Genomic DNA, 23,169 nt, shown 5'->3' with positions numbered 1-23,169 from the left:
TATATAAGTGAATTATTTGTAAATAATATTATATATAAGTGAATTATTTGTACATAATATTATATATAAGTGAATTATTTGTACATAATATTATATATAAGTGAATTATTTGTGCATAATATTGTACATAAGTGAATTATTTGTACATAATATTATATATAAGTGAATTATTTGTACATAATATTGTACATAAGTGAATTATTTGTGCATAATATTGTACATAAGTGAATTATTTGTACATAATATTATATATAAGTGAATTAATTGTGCATAATATTATATATTAGTGAATTATTTTTGCATAATATTATATATAAGTGAATTATTTGTACATAATATTATATATAAGTGAATTATTTGTAAATAATATTATATATAATTGAATTATTTGTACATAATATTATATATAAGTGAATTATTTGTGCATAATATTATATATAAGTGAATTATTTGTACATAATATTATATATAAGTGAATTATTTGTGCATAATATTATATATTAGTGAATTATTTTGCATAATATTATATATTAGTGAATTATTTGTGCATAATATTGTACATAAGTGAATTATATGTGCATAATATTGTACATAAGTGAATTATTTGTACATAATATTATATATAAGGGAATTATTTGTGCATAATATTATATATAAGTGAATTATTTGTACATGATATTGTACATAAGTGAATTATATCTGCATAATATTGTACATAGGTGAATTATTTGTGCATAATATTATATATAAGTGAATTATTTTTGCATAATATTATATATTAGTGAATTATTTGTACATAATATTGTACATAAGTGAATTATATGTACATAATATTATATATAAGTGAATTATTTGTACATAATATTGTACATAAGTGAATTATATGTACATAATATTATATATAAGTGAATTATTTGTGCATAATATTGTACATAAGTGAATTCATTCATTCATTCATTTTCTTGTCGGCTTAGTCCCTTTATTAACCCGGGGTCGCCACAGCGGAATGAACCGCCAACTTATCCAGCAAGTTTTTACTCAGTGGATGCCCTTCCAGCCGCAACCCATCTCTGGGAAACATCCACACACGCACACACTCATACACTACGGTCAATTTAGCCTACCCAATTCACCTGTACCACATGCCTTTGGACTGTGGGGGAAACCGGAGCACCCGGATGAAACCCACGCGAACACAGGGAGAACATGCAAACTCCACACAGAAACGCCAACTGAGCCGAGGTTCGAACCAGCAACCCAGCGACCTTCTTGCTGTGATACCTACTGCGCCACTGCGTCGCCCATAAGTGAATTATTTGTACATAATATTAAATATAAGTGTACATTAATAAATAATACACTATTATGTACACAAGGGAATTATTTGTACATCATATGAACAAATAGAGCCATACTGTACAGAGTTAACCAACAAAAGTTCTGTAAACTGTCACAGAATTTTCAATGTCAGGCCAGATTACCATGTGAAAATATTAATGTTGAAAATGAATTACCTGTTACCATCAACACAGCTGTCTGGATATTCTTAAAAGCACTCTAAATAGATAATAACACATACAGATACTTTGTCACGATATTATCAAGTCCACACAATATCTGCATGTTTGAATCTGAGGGATTGAATATCTCCGTGTATCCAAATGCATGATCTAAATCTCAACATCAGAAAGAGGAATTGACATAACACAAACACAGTATATTAGTTTACATCCCTCAGCATTCCTTCTGACAGAGACAGGTGTAGTTGTCGTCATTTTGGTGCGGTTTTAGGCGTGACAATAGGCAGAAACAGACAGAGATAGAAGCTCTCATCGCTGCCCACGGTTCATCTGCATTTCTCCGGAGGTGTCAACTCTCCGTCTCAGCCAGACTGTGTAGGAGACGCTGCTGCTATTCCTGCTCCGTCTCCAGCACATCCACTGAGGCCTGACGGACATTGAGACGTTTACAGCGACAGACTAAAACTATAGGCTGCGCAACATGACAATACACTGCAAAACATGTACAGCAAAGGACAAAAGCTATAGGCCAGTGGTTCTCAAACTGTGGTACGTGTACCACTAGTGGTACGCGGGCTTACTTCTAGTGGTACACGGAGGAATCTCTGAGTAACAAAAGAAAAAAATGAACACAGTTTTAATCATTTGATGCGTACGATAACACAGATGTAATCAGCATTGGCTGCTCTTTACAGCCTATGACCAAATCGATGTGCTTAGAATGTTTACTTTAGTGTATCGCGTCATCAGCTGCTAAAAATCAATCAAATAGACGCAGAACCAGAAAAAGAGGCTCGTGGCGCTTGCGGAACATGTACGTGCTAGAGTTGCGGCACCGGTCTGTCGATCAATTGGTACCGTGCCGCACAAGTAATCATTAATTATTTCCATTTTATTTATCATAGTCTGAACGATTTTTTATATTGAAAAATGACCGTATTCTCTTGTTACATCTCGATCACCTGAGCGCCAAAGTTTAACCCACAGGCTAGCAAAATGAGTACTGCCAACGAATGGATCCGCAACCCATTTATCAACAAGTCAGGTGAATCCAGCATGTCTGTGCTAAAGGTCAACTGATGAAGATCGCAAATAATGGCGGCTGTTCTCATATCGCACAGGTTTGTTATTCATAATGAAGGCGCAAGCAGTGCGACGCGTTCACTTATTCCAGGCGTACGCAGTTGAAAACATCTCAGCTTTTTAGAATGCGAGTCACATGACAATAACAGACCGATCAGCTACATATTTTGTATGGAATATTATTTTGGCTGACTAATTATCTTAGACAAACACAGAACGCTAAAAACACGACAGTGCTTTTAATTTTCTCCATGAATAAAACTTGAATCAGAGAATTAATCTGCCTCGTTATTGAAGCTCTATATGCTTTATTAAGCCTACTACGCTACTGTACTTTAACACTGGTTACTATGGTGGTACTTGGAAGACTATGGGCCCTATCTTACACCCGGCGCAGTGTGGCGCAAGGCGTGGCGCAGTAGTCTTTTGGTAGTTTCAGCTTGGTGCAAGAGTGGTTTTGAGGCGTTGCGCTACGCTGTTTAAATAGCAAATGCATTAGCGATCATTTGTGCGCCCATAGGCGTTCTGGTCTTAAAAGAAAGGCGTTCTGAGGCAGACCGCTGGCGCGTTGCTATTTTAAGAATCTATAATAGATTTTTCATTAGACCAAAACTAACCCGGTCTAAACTCCAGCGCAGAGTTGCGCCTCGATTACGCACAGCTTAATACACACAAGAGAGCAATAGGCCAATATCTTTACATATGAAAACATTTAAATATTAAGAATATATATAGGATATAATAAGAATAGATATAGGATATAAATATAAAGGATTAAAATATTACAAAACATATTATTTTCTAGCCTACATAAATATGAAAAACCACTGCTTTTATGTCTTCTTCATCTCGGGAGGCTTTTTCAGTTCATTCATAACAATTTGCTTCTGTATAATGTTATTATTATTAGCAGTATTATTTATTACATCCATATTTATATTTGTTCTATTAAAAACAAGCTTAGATTTGGCCACCTGTCAGGTTTTAGACCATATGGGGCACGGCAGGTGTTTTAGGATATAACTCAGGTTTTTGAGCACAATTTGCTATTATTATTCATTTATTCGTTTGCTGGAAATTAGAACTGAATTTAGAAATAGTTTTGAAAGGAATATTTGCGCTTAACAAACAAAATGAATTATTTGAATGTCTGTGTGTAAAGGTTTCCCTATCCAAGAGCGAAAGTGAAAGTAGATCCATTATCTCTCATTCTCACGCAGTAGATGCTCTGTTTAACAGTTTTCTGTGAACTGTTTGCTTGTGAAATGCTCAGTTTTTCCACTTAGACTTACTTTGCGTCCTGTAAATAGCGAATGCGCTCTTGGCGTGATGCAGCTGGCTCTTAAAGGGAATGGGAGATGAGACTCTTATTGGTTTATTCTCAAAACACACCTATAACTCATTAAGAAAATAAACTCAACACTTTTAGACCATGCGCCGCAGCGCAAAGCGGATTTTCCCATCCTTAAATTAGCAAAAATGCGTTCTGACACGGCCTGAAAGCGTTTGCGCTCTGCTCATGGACCGTCAAAATAGAGCCCTATATTTTCTGAGGAGGTACTTGGTGAAAAAAGTTTGAGAACCACTGCTATAGGCCTTTTTCATAAGACTGTCATCAGCATCTTAACCCTCATGTGCTGTTGGGGAAATTTTCATCCACTCTGGGCTGATTTTGAGTCTCAGTTTGGCCATAACTTTTTTCTGTTTCAGCTAGCAGAAGTTTTGCTAACAAATCTTATTTAGACACATATTTAGAAAAAATACTTTCATTAAAAAAATTGAATTAATCAACGATACACTCTGGGCAAATTTACTAGCTTTTTGTTATGTTAGAGATGAAAACATCGACTGAATTGAGATGTACTTGTGTGTGTGTGTGTGTGTGTGTGTGTGTGTAATTGAGGCCTTACTCAGAGTAGATGCAGTCCTGTGTTTGGTTTAACACAGTGGAATCAGTGTCTGTGTGTGTCTGCGAGATGGATGTGTGTTAATCTGAAGTTCATCAGCTGTCAGTGAAGCGAGCAGCAGTCGGTGTGAGTCAATCTGAGCTGACGTGATTTCCCAGGGTGATTCAGGACTGCCGTTTACCACAGTCAGTAGTTACAGACAGACGAAGTGCAATGCTTATATTAAAGGGTCACGAAACACTAAAACACATGTGTTTGAGCTGTTGACAGTGGTATATGTGTCCCACACTGCTAAAAACACTATTAGGACACCTATATTTTACTAAAAAGTGTAAATTGGTTGTTTTTGCGTTATTTAAAGCAAATTCGTACTTCCGGTTTGAAATGAATTTTTGAAGCTGCGTCACGGTCATGAGATAATAGCGTGTATTCCAGCGTGCAGACTGGACGTCTGTGTCAGAGTGTGTCTTATTATGTCTTACAGTGTGATGCATTAATGCATGAGTAAAGCTTGGGTCAAACCAATCAGCGCGCTCTATTGTGCAACTTCATTAATATTCATTACTGTCACAGTGTTTAGACGACAGAGACGCCACGTTGTGTTGGCAAAACAAGCGTGAAGTGTTGCTTTTATAGTTTGCTGCAGTGAAGTTTTGTTTTCATTTTCTCTCTGTGAGAGCTCAGCTGGAGTCACGTGTGGATTAACAGTGTACGCGACACTCCACAACAATAACTTACGTGTCTAAGGAGGATTATTGTTTACCTGAGAGCTGTTCTCATCTGCAAACGCTGAGATCCGGATTCGCTTGTCGTCTCCTCTTTATAAAGACGCGGCTCTAGTTGCTGGTGATTGTCCTGTCTCTACAGATTTGGTAAGTGAGCGACCAGTGCTCTTTGTTTATTCAGTTTGTTCGTATCGAACTAAGTTAACTATTGCACCGAGTGTAAACATGTTAGCACCACAACCAAACTTTAACCTCGTGTAGGGTCTTTACCGCATTTAGTGACCGGAATAACACACGCGGCTTTCTGACGCTACCTGCCGAGTGCATCTAAGTTTCCGGGAAATGCTGAGTTTTTTTTCTCTCATTCGCCGTGCGGTATCAAACATTGCATGAAAAATACACGCTTAGAGCAGCTCCTTGAATCAAATATCTCGTTTGTCGCGAGGGACATGAATTAATTCCCTGAATGAAAGAGCCAAACTGCAGTTAAAGTCCACCATTTAATAATACAACATAACTTTCTACTGTGTGTGTGTGTGTATTTTGACTCTGAAACTAGCGCGTGCCCAAATAGACACTCCCACACCCTCCCACTTTTCTTCCTCAGACACTCCCCCCTAAACAGAGCTGGACACGCCCACTTTTCTGACTTTTTCCAAAGTAGAGGTGTAAAACACTCGGTTTTCATTTTTTTTGGGTGAACTAACAATTTAGCATGTTAAAGGTGATCTATATGCCTCTTTTTACAAGACGTACAATGCATCTCTGATATCTCTAGAGTGTGTTTGTGTGTGTGTGTGTGTGAAGTTTCAGGGCAAAATAGCACACAGATATTGTTTTCTACCTATCTGAACCAGACTCTTTTAGGCTTAAATCCTACTTGTGCTGTTTTTGGTGACTGTCGCTTTAAATTCAAATGAGATTGAGCTCTTTTTAAAAAGAAGGCGGAGCTACAAATGCCTATGCATCAGCATAGCGGCAGATTTAAAACAGGACTAGCGCTCTAGTGGTCAGGTCTGTATGTTGTCAGTGTCAGTGTGTGCTTCACTAGTGGGCAGGGCTTTCCCCCTCTGATGACACGTGCAAAGGGAGAATGTCAATCAAAGTGTTTCCTTTATCAAGTCCGATTATAAACAATAGAATTAATTGATTTTTACCATTAGAGGATGGATATATTCTCACAACTGTGCCCACTTATGAAAGTGATTTTTGCATAATAGCTCCCCCTTAAGATGGTCAGTTGTGCATGTGTTTCTTCAGAATCAAAGCCATGTTTTTTCCTCAGGGGAGGTGACCCATATGCTGTTCCACCTTGGTAAACAAATCGTGTTGGCACAGTAAATGCTCACCCATGTATCCAGAGATTGGGCAGAGGTTTTGCTGCTGTACTGCAGACACCATTCGCTCCCCATGGAGGATCAGTGTCTCCTACAGGCCTCTTCAGCAGCTGTTATGAACATCCGGCTCAGCTGGTCTGACGTCCAGTGGACAGCACTAAATACTGGTGTGAACCCAGCCCAGAATGCTGTGTGGCGCAGTCATTTAATCTGTTCACATGCAAAGCCTTAATAGAGTATATGCATGAGGACTTTTAATTTATATAAGCACTTCCGGTGAACTGTTTTGTCCAACATAGGCTTATTGTGTACTAAGGGTGTCACGATCCTCCAAATCCTCGATTCGATTACATTTTCGATTCTAAAGTCACGATTCGATTTTCGATTATGAATAATTAATTAATGACCAATTAATTATTGGTAGCCTACCGTTTAAACTACCTGACCTGCATGGTCTTTGTTTTACCCATAAACAAATCATACAGTAAATGAATAAAGGCAAGATACACACATAATTACCACCTGTCAATCACTTTTTCTGCGGGACTCGTGAATAGGCAGTGATCTGTGTCGTTATAATGGCGTCGGTAAAAAAGACGCACAACCAACAGGAACCAGCCAACAGTATCTGAGGTGTTCGCTAAAATGACTAAGTACAAGTGAGTGAAAGATTGAAGCAGTCCTCTGACTGCCTGGACCTGCTGTCTCGAGCTCATATGGCTGTGTGTGCGTCTGTGTCTGTGTGGTCACGTGATGTGCATTTTCAGAGGTAGAGAGGAAGGAGGGCTGCTCAGAAATGCTACACGCCACTGTGGATGTCAAATCGTTGTCGTTCTAAAATGCCATTTAAAAACAAAGACAGTGTAAACAGGGCCTGAGTGTGTACTTTTCGCCAGCGGATTTGCAACGGGGGCGGGCGGAGGATCGCGATGCCGGTGTTGTCTATCGGACGAACCGTACGTAATACGTACATAGCAGAGCTTGCAAAACTGTGTTTTTTTGTTGACAACACGAACGTTGTCAACATAACTCACTGGAAATCCAAAATGCTTAAACACCGGCGACTTCATTGAAAGAGGAGAGGGTTTAAGCTCTGTCAACGGGTCTCCTGCTTCTGCAGTTTAACAAGCACTTCAACAAGCCTGTTATTTCCCGCTTGACAAGACAAGCTGACGTGACATGTGGGCGTGGCAGCATCGACGATTCTATTTTTTTGATTCGATAATTGAAATTGAGCATAAATTTCAATCGATTTTGATTAAAAATCGAAATCGTGACACCCCTAATACATACCCCTGTCTACATTTCTGCAGAGTGCGAATTATGTAGCCACAGGTACTTCTCGTCCTTAAAATGAATGCTACGGGGCGGTATGACACCGCTGACGGCTTCTGATTTAGCGCTGCTTTCTCTTGATCAGTATCTTAAATAATAATAATAATAATAATAATAATAATAATAATAATAATAATTAATATCATTCGTCTAGCTGTGCACTGTAGTGTTTTCATTATTTAACACGTTTCTCGTTCTCTCTGTGTGTGTTTGCTGCTGTAGATGTGATGGATCAGCACAGAGCGCTTCATTCTGGATGTCTGGTGTCCGGGGTCCGAACGCCGCCCATCCGCCGCAACAGTAAGCTGGCCAGCCTGGGGCGCATCTTCAAACCCTGGAAGTGGAGGAAAAAGAAAAACGAGAAGCTCAGGCAGGGCTCTACGGGTCAGTTTACACCCCCCCCAACACACACACACACACACACATACACACACTCAGCTTATCAGGGGTCGCCAGAGAGGAATGAACCGACAACTATTCCAGCAAATGTTTTATGCAGCAGATGCCCTTCCAGCTGCAACCCAGTACTGGGAAACATCCATACACACTCACATTCACACACACTCATACACTACGGCCAATTTAGTTCATCAGTTCCCCTATAGCGCATGTGTTTGGACTGTAAGGGACACTGGAGCACCCGGAGGAAACCCAGCCGAGACTCGAACCAGCGACCTTCCTGCTGTGAGACGATAGTGCTAAAATATGCTGGAATAGTTGGCGGTTCATTCCGCCGTGGTGACCTCTGAAGGAAGATGAATGCATGTTTGCAGTATTAGCATGTCTCCAGCTCTATTAGTGATTGGACTGCAGTGTTTGTGTTCTCTGACGTCTATATTATCTGATGGCATCCGCAGCGCTGGAGAGGAAAGTGTCCAGCAGGCAGAATCACGAGGATCCTGTTAGGAAAGGCCTGGCGGAGGCTGGCATGGGTGAGAAACGGTCACATCACACTGTACACTGCGCCAACACTGTTCACCAGCAGCGCGCATGCAGAGCTACTGCTGGATTAACATACAGCTGAAGTCAGACTCATTAGCCCCCCCTGTACATTTACCCACAATTTCTGTTTAACGGAGAGGAGATTTTGTTTTCAGCACATTTCTACACATAATAGCTTTAGTAATTCATCTCTAATAACTGATTTATTTTCTCTTTGCCATGATGACAGCATATAATATTAGACTTGATATTCTTCAAGACACTAGTATTCAGCTATAAGTGACATTTAAAGGCTTCACTAGGGTAATTAGGGTAAAGTTAGGGTAATTAGGCAAGTCATTGTATAACTGTGATTTGTTCTGGAGACAACCCAAAACTAATACAGCTTAAAGGGGCTAATAATATTGACCTTAAAATGGCTTTAAAAAATTAACAACTGCTTTTATTCTTGCAGAAATAAAACAAATAAGACTTTCTCCAGGAGAAAGAATATTATAGGAAATACTGTGAAAAATTCCTGAATCAGTTCAACATCCTTTGGGGAATATTTGAAGAAGAAATTCCCAGGAGGACGAATAATTCTGACTTCAGCTGTATGCTGATTTGAAATAATTCAATATATTGTGATAATGAACATTGTGTGTGTGGATGAGTGTGTATGGGTGTTACCTAGTACTAGGTTGCAGCTGGAAGGACATCTGCTGTGTAAAACATGGTGGAATAGCTGAAGGAAAATGAATGAATGAATAAGTGTTAATTTTCATTCTCATATGTTCATTTGGCCTATGACAATGAGAATTTAGTGACTGTATAAGTTGGTGCAAGACAAAATCTACAGTTTTAAAACCTCTGGAATTATTCTATAAACAAGCACTTATCATTTTTGGGCTAATTTGGGTACATGAGTGTGATTAATTCAGTGCTTCCCATCTCTGTTCCTGAAGTCACACCGACAGCACACATTTTAAACCTCTCCCTAATCCAGGGGTCACCAACATTGTGCCCGCGGGCACCAGGTAGCCCGCGCGGATTGCATGTGTTCCCTGCAGGCCTGTTCTAAAAATAGCTCACCATAGCTCCACTTACCAGGAGAGGGTGCTCGCTGCAGAGCCATTTGAGGAGAGCTGAGCTCCAGCGAGGGGGAGCATGAGCTGTCGCTCCTCCTCCTGTAAGCTGTTTTAATGCGTACACCAACCCCACCCCTAACCCTACCCCCAGTGACATCACTCGTAGAAGAAGTGCAAAAAAGGTGGAGCTCAAGCTTCAGCTCCCCCTCGCTGGAGCTCAGCTCTCCTCAAATGGCTCTGCAGCGAGCACCACTTGCTTACCAGTAAGCATCATCTAATATAGAAGTAATCATTTAAAAATGTAAATATTTGCAGAGAAATATAAAAATAAAGTGTTGCACATTGATACGTTAAATAAAGGGTATTTCCCACCCTGTTAAATCATTGTTGATAACTTTTGTGAGAATCATTAACATGATCAGTGTCTTCACATGGATGAATATCATTAATTATTACCAAAAACATGAAGTATAATTAAAAGTAAATTGAGCAAATGTGTTATTTGAGAAGTGTTTATCAAACTGGTAGCCCTCCACATTAATCGGTACCCAAGAAGTAGCTCTCAGTTTCATAAAGGCTGGTGACCCCTGCCCTAATCAAACACACCTGAATCAACCCATCAGAACATTAGAAGAGACTCCGAGCGCTTCAGATAAGGAAGACATCCAAAATATGTACTGTTGGTGTGTCTCTGGGAACAGGGTTGGGAAACACTGGATTAATGTAAGCTGTCACTTGTTGTGAAATAAATAAATGAGCAATGAGACATTGCGATGCTCCTGCTGGAGCAGCGTGAGAGTTTTATGAGCGAGTGCTGACCTCTGTGTTTCTCTGTGTGTTCAGACTCTGCTGTGGCCTGCGGAGGGAGCGCAGATGAGCTGGGAAACCCAGTTATGGAGGACTCAGATGGGGACGAGCCGGAGGATGAGCCCATGGCACCGCTGGCCTCCACCACAGAGGATCTGGGATCTGATGAGGACAATCTGTCTACAGGTCAGCACATGCTGATGCAGAGGATGAATATTATTACTGTTATACAGTAGAGGGCGCTGTTTCGATATTAATCTGATCATCTTTTAAATCTGTATATTTACTAACTAATCTTAAAGGGATAGTTCACCCAAACCAATTTGATTCCGTCTTCATTTACTCGCCTGTTTGGCTTAGTTTAGTCTGTTGAACACAAAGGAAGATATTTTGAAGAATGCTGAAAACTTTTCAATGGTTTCAGGTTTTCAGCATTCTTCCAACTATCTTCTTTTGTGTTCAGCAGAGTATAGTGCAGTGTTGCAGAGCATGCATGCTATTATTCTGATCATCACTTTCATCAAATTGACAAAACATCTTAAAGGGATGATTTACCCGGGTCAGCACCCAAAAACATGCTGATGCAGAGGATGAATATTAGTACTGTTATACAGCAGAGGGCGCTGTTGCACTAATATTCTGATCATCGCTTTACATCTGATCATATAGTCAGCAGTGAGGGGAACATAACCAATAATGTGAGATATGCTAGTTACTTTCGTCAAGTAACTAGTAAAGCTATTTCAGTCGGTGATTTATTCACTCCACATTTTAAAATAAATGGAAAAGGGCCTTACATTTGTAATGATTAGAAGTAATGCAACTAGAAGTAATACGAGATTTTAACACTGGCTACATTCAAAATACTTTCTTTAAAATGCCGAATTATTTGGCAAATTACTTTGGTAAAAACGTACTACCCTTAATTTAAAAGTTACAATTTTTTTTGCTTATTAAAACAGAGGAAGTATACACTCACAGGCCACTTTATTAGGTACACCTGTCTAACACCCCAATCAGCCGATCACATGGCAGCAGCATGCATTTAGGCATGAAGACATGGTCAAGACGATCTGCTGCTGTTCAAAGCGAGCATCAGAATGGAGAAGAAAGGGGATTTAGGTGACTTTGAAAGTGGCATGTTTGTTAGTGCGGGCTGTTCTGAGTATTTCAGAAACTGCTGATCTACTGGGATTTTCACGCACAACCATCTCTAGGGTTTGCAGAGAATGCTCAGACAAAGAGGAAATATCCAGTGAGCGGCAGTTCTAATCATAGATCAACATTTACTGAAGCATTATTAACATCTAAATTAATGCATTAGTTAATTCACCGTGGGTTACCAATGAACAACTATGTTTTCTAACGGTGAATACCTAAACATGAACAAATACTGTAATAAATGCATTGTTTATTGTTTGTTTATGTTAGCAAATACATTAATAAACATTGATTAATGCAGCCTTATTGTAAAGTGTCACTATGTTCATTTGTTTTGATACTTAAGATAAAACATAAATGAATCTGTTGATTCACCACAAGAGGGAGACAGAGATTACAGATCCCCTTGTTTTGGTCTGTGTTTCAGTGCGAGATGCAGCGGAGATGACGGAAACAGAGGCAGACCTCGGGCACAGCGAGGATGAAGACGGCTCCGCTGTGGATGCTGTCGGGCCCTTGGAGGCACCTGAGAGCCCTGAGGAGAAACACGAGGAGCCGGCGCCCAGAGAAACACACACTCCTCCAGCCAAACTCCCTGTGAAGCTGCTCACACGCCTGGGCAGTCTGGACGGTCAGTGTCAGGTCATCACACGTGAGTGCTGCTCGGCTCATACATGCAAACCCGTCAGATCTGCGTCAGCATTCAGCTACTGGAGATTCCTGTACAGCTGAAGTCAGAATTATTGTCCCTCCTGTGAATTTTTAGTAATTTTTAAATATTTCCCAAATGATGTTGAACAGGTTCAGGAGTTTTTCACAGTATTTCCTATAATATTGTTTCTTCTGGAGAAAGTCTCATTTGTTTTATTTCGGCTAGAATAAAAGCAGTTCTTCATGTTTTTAAACCAACTTTAAGGTCAAAATTAATTAGGGATAAATTGGGGAAAATATAGAGGAGGGCTAACACTTCTGACTTCAGCTGTCAATCTGATTCGCGTCTCTGATGGAAACATTAATGATATTTCTGATGTCTTGATCTTCTTCAGGAACTCACTCTCATCAGAGCCGTCCCGCTCCAGCCACCCTGCCCAGGAACTTCACCCTCCCCAAAGACGCCCTGCGGGGCCGGATCTCCACCCCGACCGGCTCTCCTCATCTGGGGCTCCTGCACCCTCAGCTGCCCCCTAGCTGCATCATAGAGGAGCTGCACCGCGCGCTGGCCACCAAACACCGGCAGGACAGGTCAGACACACTGATTCTGACTACGTTTACTCCGCTCTACAGGACACAAATCACTCTGTGACCCTGGACCACAACACCAGTCATATACAGCATATACAGCTGTCATAATAAGAGCAATTGCAGCATTATGGGTGACATTTGCAGTAAAAACTTAAAGCATAAGTTCACAGAGAAAGTATATGTTAACATTATAATAAAACATTCATTCAATTTCCTCCGGCTTAGTCCATTTATTCATCAGAGGTCGCCACAGCGGAATGAACCGCCAATTATTCCAGCATGTGTTTTACACTGCTGATGCACTTCCAGCCGCAACCCAGTACTGGGAAACACAGGTGAGAACATGCAAACTTCACACAGAAATGCCAACTGACCCAGCCGGGATTTGAACCAGTGACCTTCTTGCTGTGAGGCGACAGTACTAACCACTGAGCCACCATGCCGCCCCTATAATGAGACATCTGTTTATATATTTTGCAAAACTACTTACCACCACAGAGTTATGGGATCACAATAAATATCAGTCTGTAAACATGTTTTATTCTTTAAATGAGGAAAATAAACCCACTTAGTCCCTTATTTATCAGGGGTCGCCACAGCGGAATGAACCGCCTACTATTCAGAAGCCCTTCCAGCTGCAACCCAGTACTGAGAAATGTTTCAGTTATATAATAGGTATTTTGCTTATATGTTTTGCACATTTTACTATAATACTTGCAATTAATTTTTCATATTTACATATTTTTTTTCAGTGGACTAACTTAATAACATTAAACATTACCAAATGCTGATAATTTTTATTTAACAGGTGGGACAGTATTTGAAATCTGATGCAGTCAGGGAGTTCAAATCAGGGTGTCCGCACGGTCTTATTCATTCATTCATTTTATTTTCGGCTTAGTCCCTTTATTAATCAGGGGTCGCCACAGCGGAATGAACCGCCAACTTATCCTGCACACGTTTTACTCAGCAGATGCCTTTCCAGCCGCAACCCGACACTGGGAAACACCCCCACACTCTTGCACACACTCATACACTACGGCCAATTCAGTTGATCAATTCCCCTATAGCGCATGTGTTTGGACTGTGGGGGAAACTGGAGCATGCCAAACCCACGCCAACAAGAGGAGAACATGCAAACTCCACGCAGAAATGCCAACTGAGCCAGCCAGGGCTCGAACCAACGACCTTCTTGATTGTGTTACGGTCTTGAAATGTCTTAAATTTACTGAAATATGGTGTTCATTCATTCATTTTCTTGTCGGCTTAGTCCCTTTATTAATCTGAGGTCGCCACAGCGGAATGAACCGCCAACTTATCCAGCAAGTTTTTACGCAGCGGATGCCCTTCCAGCCACAACCCATGTCTGGGAAATGAAATATGGTGTTGTAGGTCTTAAATACTTTTAAACAGGTCTACATTTTCCTTTGTTCATGTAAAGCTACCCAATCACTACGACCAACAATCCCTCAAAAAACAAACACTTTAACAAAATTTAAATGTATTCATTATTTACCACATGGTTCATTTACATCCCTCCAGTAACGTTTGTTTAGACGTGTAATTATGCATAAAGTGCATTTAGTTTATTATATATTTTTTACTTTTATATTATTTATTAGCGGGTGAGGCAGTGGCGCAGTAGGTAGTGCTGTCGCCTCACAGCAAGAAGGTCACTGGTTCGAACCTCGGCTCAGTTGGCGTTTCTGTGTGGAGTTTGCATGTTCTCCCTGCGTTCGCGTGGGTATTCTCCGGGTGCTCCGGTTTCCCCCACAGTCCAAACACATGCGGTACAGGTGAATTGGGTAGGCTAAATTGTCGTGAATGTGTGTGTGGATGTTTCCCAGCGTAAAAACTTGCTGGATAAGTTGGCGGTTCATTCCGCTGTGGCGACCCCGGATTAATAAAGGGACTAAGCCGACAAGTAAATAAATGAATTATTTATTAGCATAACTTTTCCTTTAAAAAGACAGGTATAAAACTAGTTTGCTTGTTTTGAGACGTTATGTAAAACATGTGGCGAATAAATGATTGAATTTTAATTTTAATGGGGCAAGTGAAGAAAAACTCCACAGACTGAAGACGTGTTCCCCTGGGAAAGTCTGAAATTTCATTTATAATGGTCTTAAAAAGGTTGACACGGTGGCGCAGTGGGTGGCATTATCGCCTTACAGCAAGAAGGTCGCTGGTTTGAACCTCGGCTGGGGCAGATGGTATTTCTTGGTGGAGTTTGCATGTTCTCCCCGCGTTGGCGTGGGTTTCATCCGGGTGCTCCGGTTTCTCCCACAGTTCAAACACATGCGGCACAGGGGAATTGATGAACTAAATTGGCCGTAGTGTATGAGTGTGTATGGGTGTTTCCCACTGGAAGAGCATCCACTGCGTAAAACATATGCTAGAATAGTTGGCGGTTCATTCCACTGTGGTGACCCCTGATGAATAAAGTCACTACGCCGAAGGAGAATGAATGAAAGTCTTAAGTTTGACGTGGTGAATCTCTGTCATATGCATTATCCTCCTATTGTTCTTCAGGTAATGTGTGCGCTTTTCTTTGTCTGATATAGTTTTCACAGTAAGGAGATCCGCAGTTCCCCGAAGCGGCGCTCGGACGGTCGTCTGCCCCGCGTGGCCAGCACTGAGAATGAGCAGAGCGGAGAAGCGGAAAACAAGAAAGAGGCTGAAGAAAACAAGGAGAACATGCGTCTGGATGAGATCTACAGCGACCAGGACAGCTGGAACGAGTCCGTCATCTCTGGTGGGTGTCTCCGGCTGTTTTAGATCAGTGTTTCTCAATACTAGTCTTGGAGACGGTGGCCGAGAGAGCTAACTAAGCAAAGATCCTCATCGGTTTGACAGCATACATGTTTGCAAATCCTCACAACACAAACATCAAAAAGACAATCCCAAACTAATATCGCTTAAAGGGGCTAATAATATTGACCCTAAAATGGCTTTAAAACGGTTAAAAACTGCTTTTATTCTAGCCAAAATAAAACAAATCAGAAGAAAAAATATTATAGGAAATACTGTGAGAAATTCCTGAATCTGTTCAACAGCATTTGGGAAATATTAATATAAACATGTATGTGTTTTTGATTTGCAGGAACTCTTCCACGGCGGATAAGAAAAGAGCTTCTGGCGGTAAAGCTGCGTAACCGGCCCAGTAAACAGGAGCTGGAGGACAGAAACATCTTCCCTGTGCGCAGCGATCAGGAGCGGCAGGAGATCCGCCAGCAGATCGAGATGAAGCTCGCCAAGTGAGTCTCGTTATTCAGTGTTCTGACTTAAAGCGGTTTAAACACGGTTGTGTGCTGACAGTCTGCGAGTATAACCAGCGACGCGGTGGCGCAGTAGGTAGTGCTGTCGCCTCACAGCAAGAAGGTCACAGGTTCGAGTCTCAACTGGGTCAGTTGGCATTTCTGTGTGGAGTTTGCATGTTCTCCCTATGTTGGTGTGGGGTGCTCCAGTTTCCCCCACAGTCCAAGCACAAGCCCTACAGGGGGATTTGATGAACTTAATCGGCCATAGTGTATGAGCGTGTGAGTGAATGAGTGTGTATAGATGTTTCCCAGTACTGGGTTGCGGCTGTAAGGGCATCCACTGTGTAAAACATTTGCTGGAATAGTTGTCGGTTCATTCCGCTATAGTGACCCCTGATAAATAAGACTAAACCTAAGCAAAATGATTGAATGAATGAATGAAGGTAACCAGTATACTATACTATCACCACTAGGGGGAGTTATAGGCTTTATTTGTGTTTCTGTGAAGCTAATACTACATTAATAATCTCAAACTGCTTTACTGTGATGATTGGGTTTAGATTAATTAATGGCATCAGACGTGTTTTTAGTTGTAAGCCTTCTGAACTAGCTGTAATTATGTTGGCTGTCGTTTAATGGTAGATTTGGAGAGTTTTTAAAACTGTGCAATGCTTGGACTTTTTGTGGAGTCGATACTGATATTTTGGTGGTCTACAATGATCTGTTAAAGCATTTGCTTATATGTTTTTATTAAAAAGTCAGACAGTGAGGTCTCACGAAAAGTGTTATTCACCTTTAGATATGTTTATGTATTTTAGCCTTAAGCTTTGTCAGATTTGCTTTTTTACCTTCATTATTTATTTATTTATTTATTTATTTATTTATTTTTGTTGACGCTTCATATTTGAAACTACAAAAAAAGACAGTGAAACTAACAACGATAGTAACTTAAGAGAGCAGGTAAAATGATATTATAGATATATGTATAAAACAGTAAAAAAAGGGGACGAAGAAAATAAATAAATAAATATGTCAGTAAAAATATAAATAAATATAAATATAAAAATAAATATAAATAAAATAAAAATAAAAATATAATTACAAATAAATATAAATGTAAATAAAATAAATATAAATAAAATAAAAATATAAATAAAAAATATAAATAACAATAAATATAAATATATAAATAAAAATAAATATAAATGTAAATAAGTATAAATATAGATAAAATAAATATAAATATAAACAAATGTGAATAAATATAATTATAAACAAAATAAAAATAAATATAAACATAAATAAATAAAAATATAAATAAATGTAAATAAATATAATTATAAATAAAAAAAATAAATATAAATATAAAAAATATAAATATAAATATAATTAAATATAATTATAAATATAAATAATATACATTCATTTTCACAATGCAAGATTAAAATACAGTAACATACAGCATAACTGTCCTATTACAGTCAAAACAGTTTCATATTACAGGTAAATACTGAGTAATTTACTGAAATTGTAGTTGTAGTGCAGCAGTTTGCCAGTAACTTACTGTAAACCAATTCCTGCTAAAATACTATTTATCATGCTGTGTGTGTATTAACACTATACTGTAAAAATATATAATAAATTTCACATGTAACTTTAAAATACAGTAACATACCACATAACTGTCCTAATATTACAGCTTATATTACAATTAAATACTGTGTAATTTACCAAAACTGTAGTTGTAGTGCAGCAGTTTACTTACTGTAAATCAATTACAGCAAAAATACTTGTTTACATTTGCAGCACCATTTATCTTGCTGTGTAAGTATTTACACTATTGTATATATTTACTGTAAAATATACAGTGAAGTTCACAATGTAACTTAAAAATACGGTAACATACCGCATAACTTTCCTAATACAGTTAAAATACAGTTCATAATAGCGTCAAATACTGTGTAATTTACAAAAACAGTGTATATATTCCTGTCACAAAGATGCATTTCTGCTTTCAGATAATGGGTCATGTTCACACATAATAAGAGCGTGCTCCTCATAGGACGGCCTCTGTTTGTCATTTATAGTTGTTGAAGTCATTAGCTGGTTATGCCTCCTCAGTGACGCGCTAATAAAGCACGGTTTCAGCTAATGTCCTCTCGGCTCCGCTGTGATTATCAGTGAACTAATGAAATATTAATGGAGAACATTGTGTTTGATCCCAGTGGATGTAAATAACTACAGCGAGATGCTGGTCTAATGGACGCTTCTGCTCACTCTATTATGTAAAATTGTGCTGTGCTGTCTGCTCCCATTAACATTAACCCAGCAAACCCAAACGCCTCCTGAGCGTCACAGTTCAGCTCGTACTGAGGACGTGCGAGGGAAAGATCCAAATGTTGCTGGAGACAAGATATTAAAACACACACCGCAATATCTCCAGGGTTTCGGTTCGTGGTTGCTGGTGTGTGTCGGTGGGTTTTTATCAAACATGGGCTTTTCTTGTTTGTTCTGTGGTTGTTCAATGATGCTTTGGTTTTACAAGATACAGTCTGTGCATTCTGTTGTTCATCATCATTCATGGATAATGATTCACTGATTCAAACGATTCAGTTAGGCCAAGTCTCCAGTTAAAGATTCACTGATTCACATGATCCATTCAGAAAAATTTAATTAATTTAATTAATTTAATAAAAAAGTTAATGATTCACTGATTCAAATGATTCAGTTAGGCCAAGTCTCCGGTTAAAGATTCACTGATTCACATGATCCATTCAGTATACAGTTAATGATTCACTGATTCAAATGATTCAGTTAGGCCAAGTCTCCGATTAATGATTCACTGATTCACATGATCCATTCAGTATACAGTTAATGATTCACTGATTCAAATGATTCAGTCAGGACAAGTCTCAAGTTAGATATCCACATGATCTATTTAGATCAGGTATACAGTTAATGATTCACTGATTCAAACGATTCAGTTAGGCCAAGTCTCCGGTTAAAGATTCACTGATTCACATGATCCATTCAGATCAAGTATACAGTTAATAATTCACTGATTCAAATGATTCAGTCAGGACAAGTCTCCAGTTAGAGATTCACATGATCTATTTAGATCAAGTATACAGTTAATGATTCACTGATTCAAATGATTCAGTCTAAGTGTTTCTGCAGTTAAAGACTCTGATTCAAAAGATCCAGTCATAGCGAGTCTCTAGTTAAAGACTCACTGATTCAAGTAATTTAGTCTGAGTGATTCTCCAGTTAAAGACTCGCTGATTCAAATGATTCAGTCAGAGTTATTCTCCAGTTAAAGACTCACTGATTCAAATGATCCAGTCCCAGTGAGTCTATAGTTAAAGACTCTATGATTTAAATGATTCTGTCTGAGTGATTCTCCTGTTAAAGACTCACTGATTCAAAGGATCCAGTCATAGCGAGTCTCTAGTTAAAGACTCACTGATTCAAATTATTTAGTCTGAGTGATTCTCCAGTTAAAGACTCACTGATTCAATTGATTCAGTCTGAGTGATTCTCCAGTTAAAGACTCACTGATTCAACTGATCCAGTCCGAGTGAGTCTATAGTTAAAGACTCTATGATTCAAATGATTCAGTCTGAGTGATTCTCCAGTTAAAGGCTCACTGATTCAAAATCTCCAGTCAGAGCGAATGTCTAGTTAAAGACTCACTGATGCAAAGATTTATGCTGAGTGATTCTCCAGTTAAAGACTCACTGATTCAAATGATTCAGTCTGAGTGATTCTCCAGTTAAAGAATCACTGATTCAAATGATCCAGTCCGATTGAGTCTATAGTTAAAGACTCTATGATTGAAACGATTTAGTCTGAGTGATTCTCCAGTTATAGACTCACTTGATTCAACTGATCCAGTCCGAGTGAGTCAATAGTTAAAGACTCTATGATTCAAATGATTTATGCTGAGTGATTCTCCAGTTAAAGACTTACTGATTCAAATGATTCAGTCGGAGTGATTCTCCAGTTAAAGACTCACTGAATCAAATGATCCAGTCCGAGTGAGTCTCTAGTTAAAGAGTCACTGATTCAAATGATCCTGTCAGACTCACTGATTCAAAAGATCCATTCAGAGTGAATCTCAAATTAAAGACTCACTGATTCAAATTATCTAGTCTAAATTTGTCTCCAGTTAAAGATTCACTGATTTAAGTGATCCACTCAAATCTCAAATTCATTCTTAAATGCAATTTGTTCCACAAACTGCAGATCCTCCGAGCTTGAGAGATTGCGCAACTGATGACGTGCAAAGTAAGTTACTAATGCAGAGTTTTGGGATTTGCTATTTGACATGAATCATATGTAGGTCAGTAGTGTTTGTGAACTAAATCTGCTGTGAAAGCTGGAGCGCTTTAAGCTGCATGAACAGCTTGAATGTGGACATGTCCATCCTCAGCATCACTGTCTGAATGGGATGCTATTATTTAAACACTAAACCCATCGGGAAATAATGCAGATTAATGACCCATCCACTGCCTTAACTTATCACAAATAAGAAACTATAATGCTTGCATATCATATATGTTTCATTGTAATATCCTATCGTAGTGTAACATCCTATCATGCCGCTACATGACTTGTGAATTCCTCCACCACTGGCCTGTTGTAGGTATAAACAGTGTGGTCATAACACTGCATGTGTTTTTGATTCACTGATTCGGATGATTTGGTCAGGACAAATCTCCAGTAAATGATTCACTCATTAAAATGATTCAATAAGGACAAGTGTCCGGTTAATGATTTACTAATTCCAATGATTCAATCAGGACAAGCCTTTGTTTTGGTTCACTAATTTAAAAAAGATTCAATCAGTGCAAGTCTCCGGATAATGATTCATTGATTCAAATGATTCTGTCAGGACAAGTCTTTGTTGTATGGTTTAGTGATTTAAAAGGATTCGGTCAGGGCAAGTCTCCAGTTTTAATTCATTGATTCATTAGATTCTATCAGGACAAGTCTCTAGTTAATGGTTCACTGATTCAAATGATTTGTTCTGGACAAGTCTTCGGTTATGATTCACTGATTCACCTGATTTAATCAGGACAAGTGTCCGGTTAATGATTCACTAATTCAAATGATTTGGTCAGGACAAGTCTTTGTTGTATGGTTCTCTGATTTAAAATTATTTGTCCAGGAAAAGTCTCTTGTTTATGGTTCACTGATTCAAATGATTCAGGCAGGACAAGTCTCTCGTTTATGGTTCACTGATTCATATGATTCAGGCAGGACAAGTCTCTAGTTTATGGTTCAGTGATTCAAATAATTCGGTCAGGACAAGTCTCTGATTATGATTCACTGATTCAAATGATTTCATCAGGACAAATGTCCGGTTAATGATTCACTGATTCAAATGATTTGGTCAGAACAAGTCTCCATTTTATGGTTCACTGATTTAAAATTATTTGGCCAGGACAATCTCTAGTTGATGGTTCACTGATTCAAATGATTCAATAAGAGCAAGTCTCCAGTTAATGATTCACTGATTCAAATGAATCTGTCAAAATAAATCTCTGGTTTATAGTTCACTTAATTGAAAGGATTTGGTGAGAGGAGGTCTCTGGTTAACGATTCACTAATTCAAATGATTTGGTCAAAATACATCTCTGGTTAATGTTTCACTGATCCAAATGATTGAGTTAGAACAAGTTTCCAGTTAAAGATTCACTATTCACATGATCCATTCAGATCAGGTCTCCAGTTGAAGATTCACTGATTCACATGATCTGTTCAGACCAAGTCTCTAGTTAACTAATCACAGATTGGAATGATCATTCATTAAGCATTGTACTGCTTATTCATTAGATGACAGGATCAGAGCATGCAAAAATGTATAGTTTTCAGTTGCATGACGATGCACCAGGTTCTTAAAGGTTTAAAGATTTGAAGGGGATTATGATCAAGAAAGTTTGAGATTTTCTGTCTGAATGTGTTGATGTTCAGAGGTCTGACCAGTGTGTTCTTCATCCACGTGTCGTGATGTCGAGTTGGTGTTTCAGCACTGAGGTCTCACCATCCTCTCACATTCTCTCTGCATGTTTCTATGCTCGTGTCATTTCATGAAATTCATCTGACAGTGCATTTTCTGTGCAAACTCTTCCACAGTATTTCTCACATCTGTGACAGGAATGGTCAGGCATGAGAATGATGCTTCTCCTTTTAGTTGAGAATATTTAATTAAAGTTTTAGATGATAATTTACACATGCTCTGATTAAAAGAGTCCCTGAAGGATATGGGAACTTCTTTTTTTGATTCAGCACACTGAACACACACACAGATGAAATATAATGTAAATATCGTATAATAAATGACTACTTTTATTTAATGTATATTCTTACTTAACACATACACTCTTACATCTGCTTTCGAAAGCATTATTGGTTGCGTTTATGTCAGTGGTTCGCTAGCTGACCTGTACAAACTCTCCCTCTTCCTCCACAACGATGTGTATTTAAAACGTATTAATGTATTAAGTAATTAATGTATTTCACGCGAAAATGTAAACAGCATCCTATTAGATTTGTCATCTAATACATACAATAAAATCAACATTAATGTATTTTTTACATTTTATAAAAAATGTAGACGGCACGCTCTAATGGCGCCCTTTAAAATGTATGACAAAATTGACAGTAATGTATTTTTATGTTTCACAAAAATATACACAGCGCCCTCTAGCAGATTTGTCATATAAAACGCACAACAAAATTTACAGTAATGTATTTTTCAAGTTATGCAAAAATTTAGAC

The 23,169-nt window shown here is 38.7% G+C and overlaps 1 protein-coding gene across 4 annotated transcripts in view; it reads left to right on the top strand.

The window, feature by feature from the left end:
• The window catches only part of phactr3b (phosphatase and actin regulator 3b), an 89,892-nt gene that overhangs the window by 30,132 nt on the left and 36,591 nt on the right, over nt 1–23,169 (top strand). The window contains exons 2-8 of one of the 4 annotated variants that reach the window (XM_009305736.5): nt 8,130–8,291; nt 8,765–8,839; nt 10,760–10,909; nt 12,312–12,536; nt 12,931–13,126; nt 15,691–15,881; nt 16,230–16,383. In XM_009305736.5, the coding sequence (XP_009304011.2) occupies nt 8,130–8,291; nt 8,765–8,839; nt 10,760–10,909; nt 12,312–12,536; nt 12,931–13,126; nt 15,691–15,881; nt 16,230–16,383 (1,153 nt within the window). 4 annotated transcript variants of the gene reach the window in all.

This window comes from Danio rerio, chromosome 11 (assembly GCF_049306965.1).
Source record: "Danio rerio strain Tuebingen ecotype United States chromosome 11, GRCz12tu, whole genome shotgun sequence".
Taxonomy (NCBI): Eukaryota; Metazoa; Chordata; class Actinopteri; order Cypriniformes; family Danionidae; genus Danio; species Danio rerio.
The sequence above is the reverse complement of the archived record's forward strand: the minus strand, read 5'-3'. Positions and strand labels throughout refer to the sequence as shown.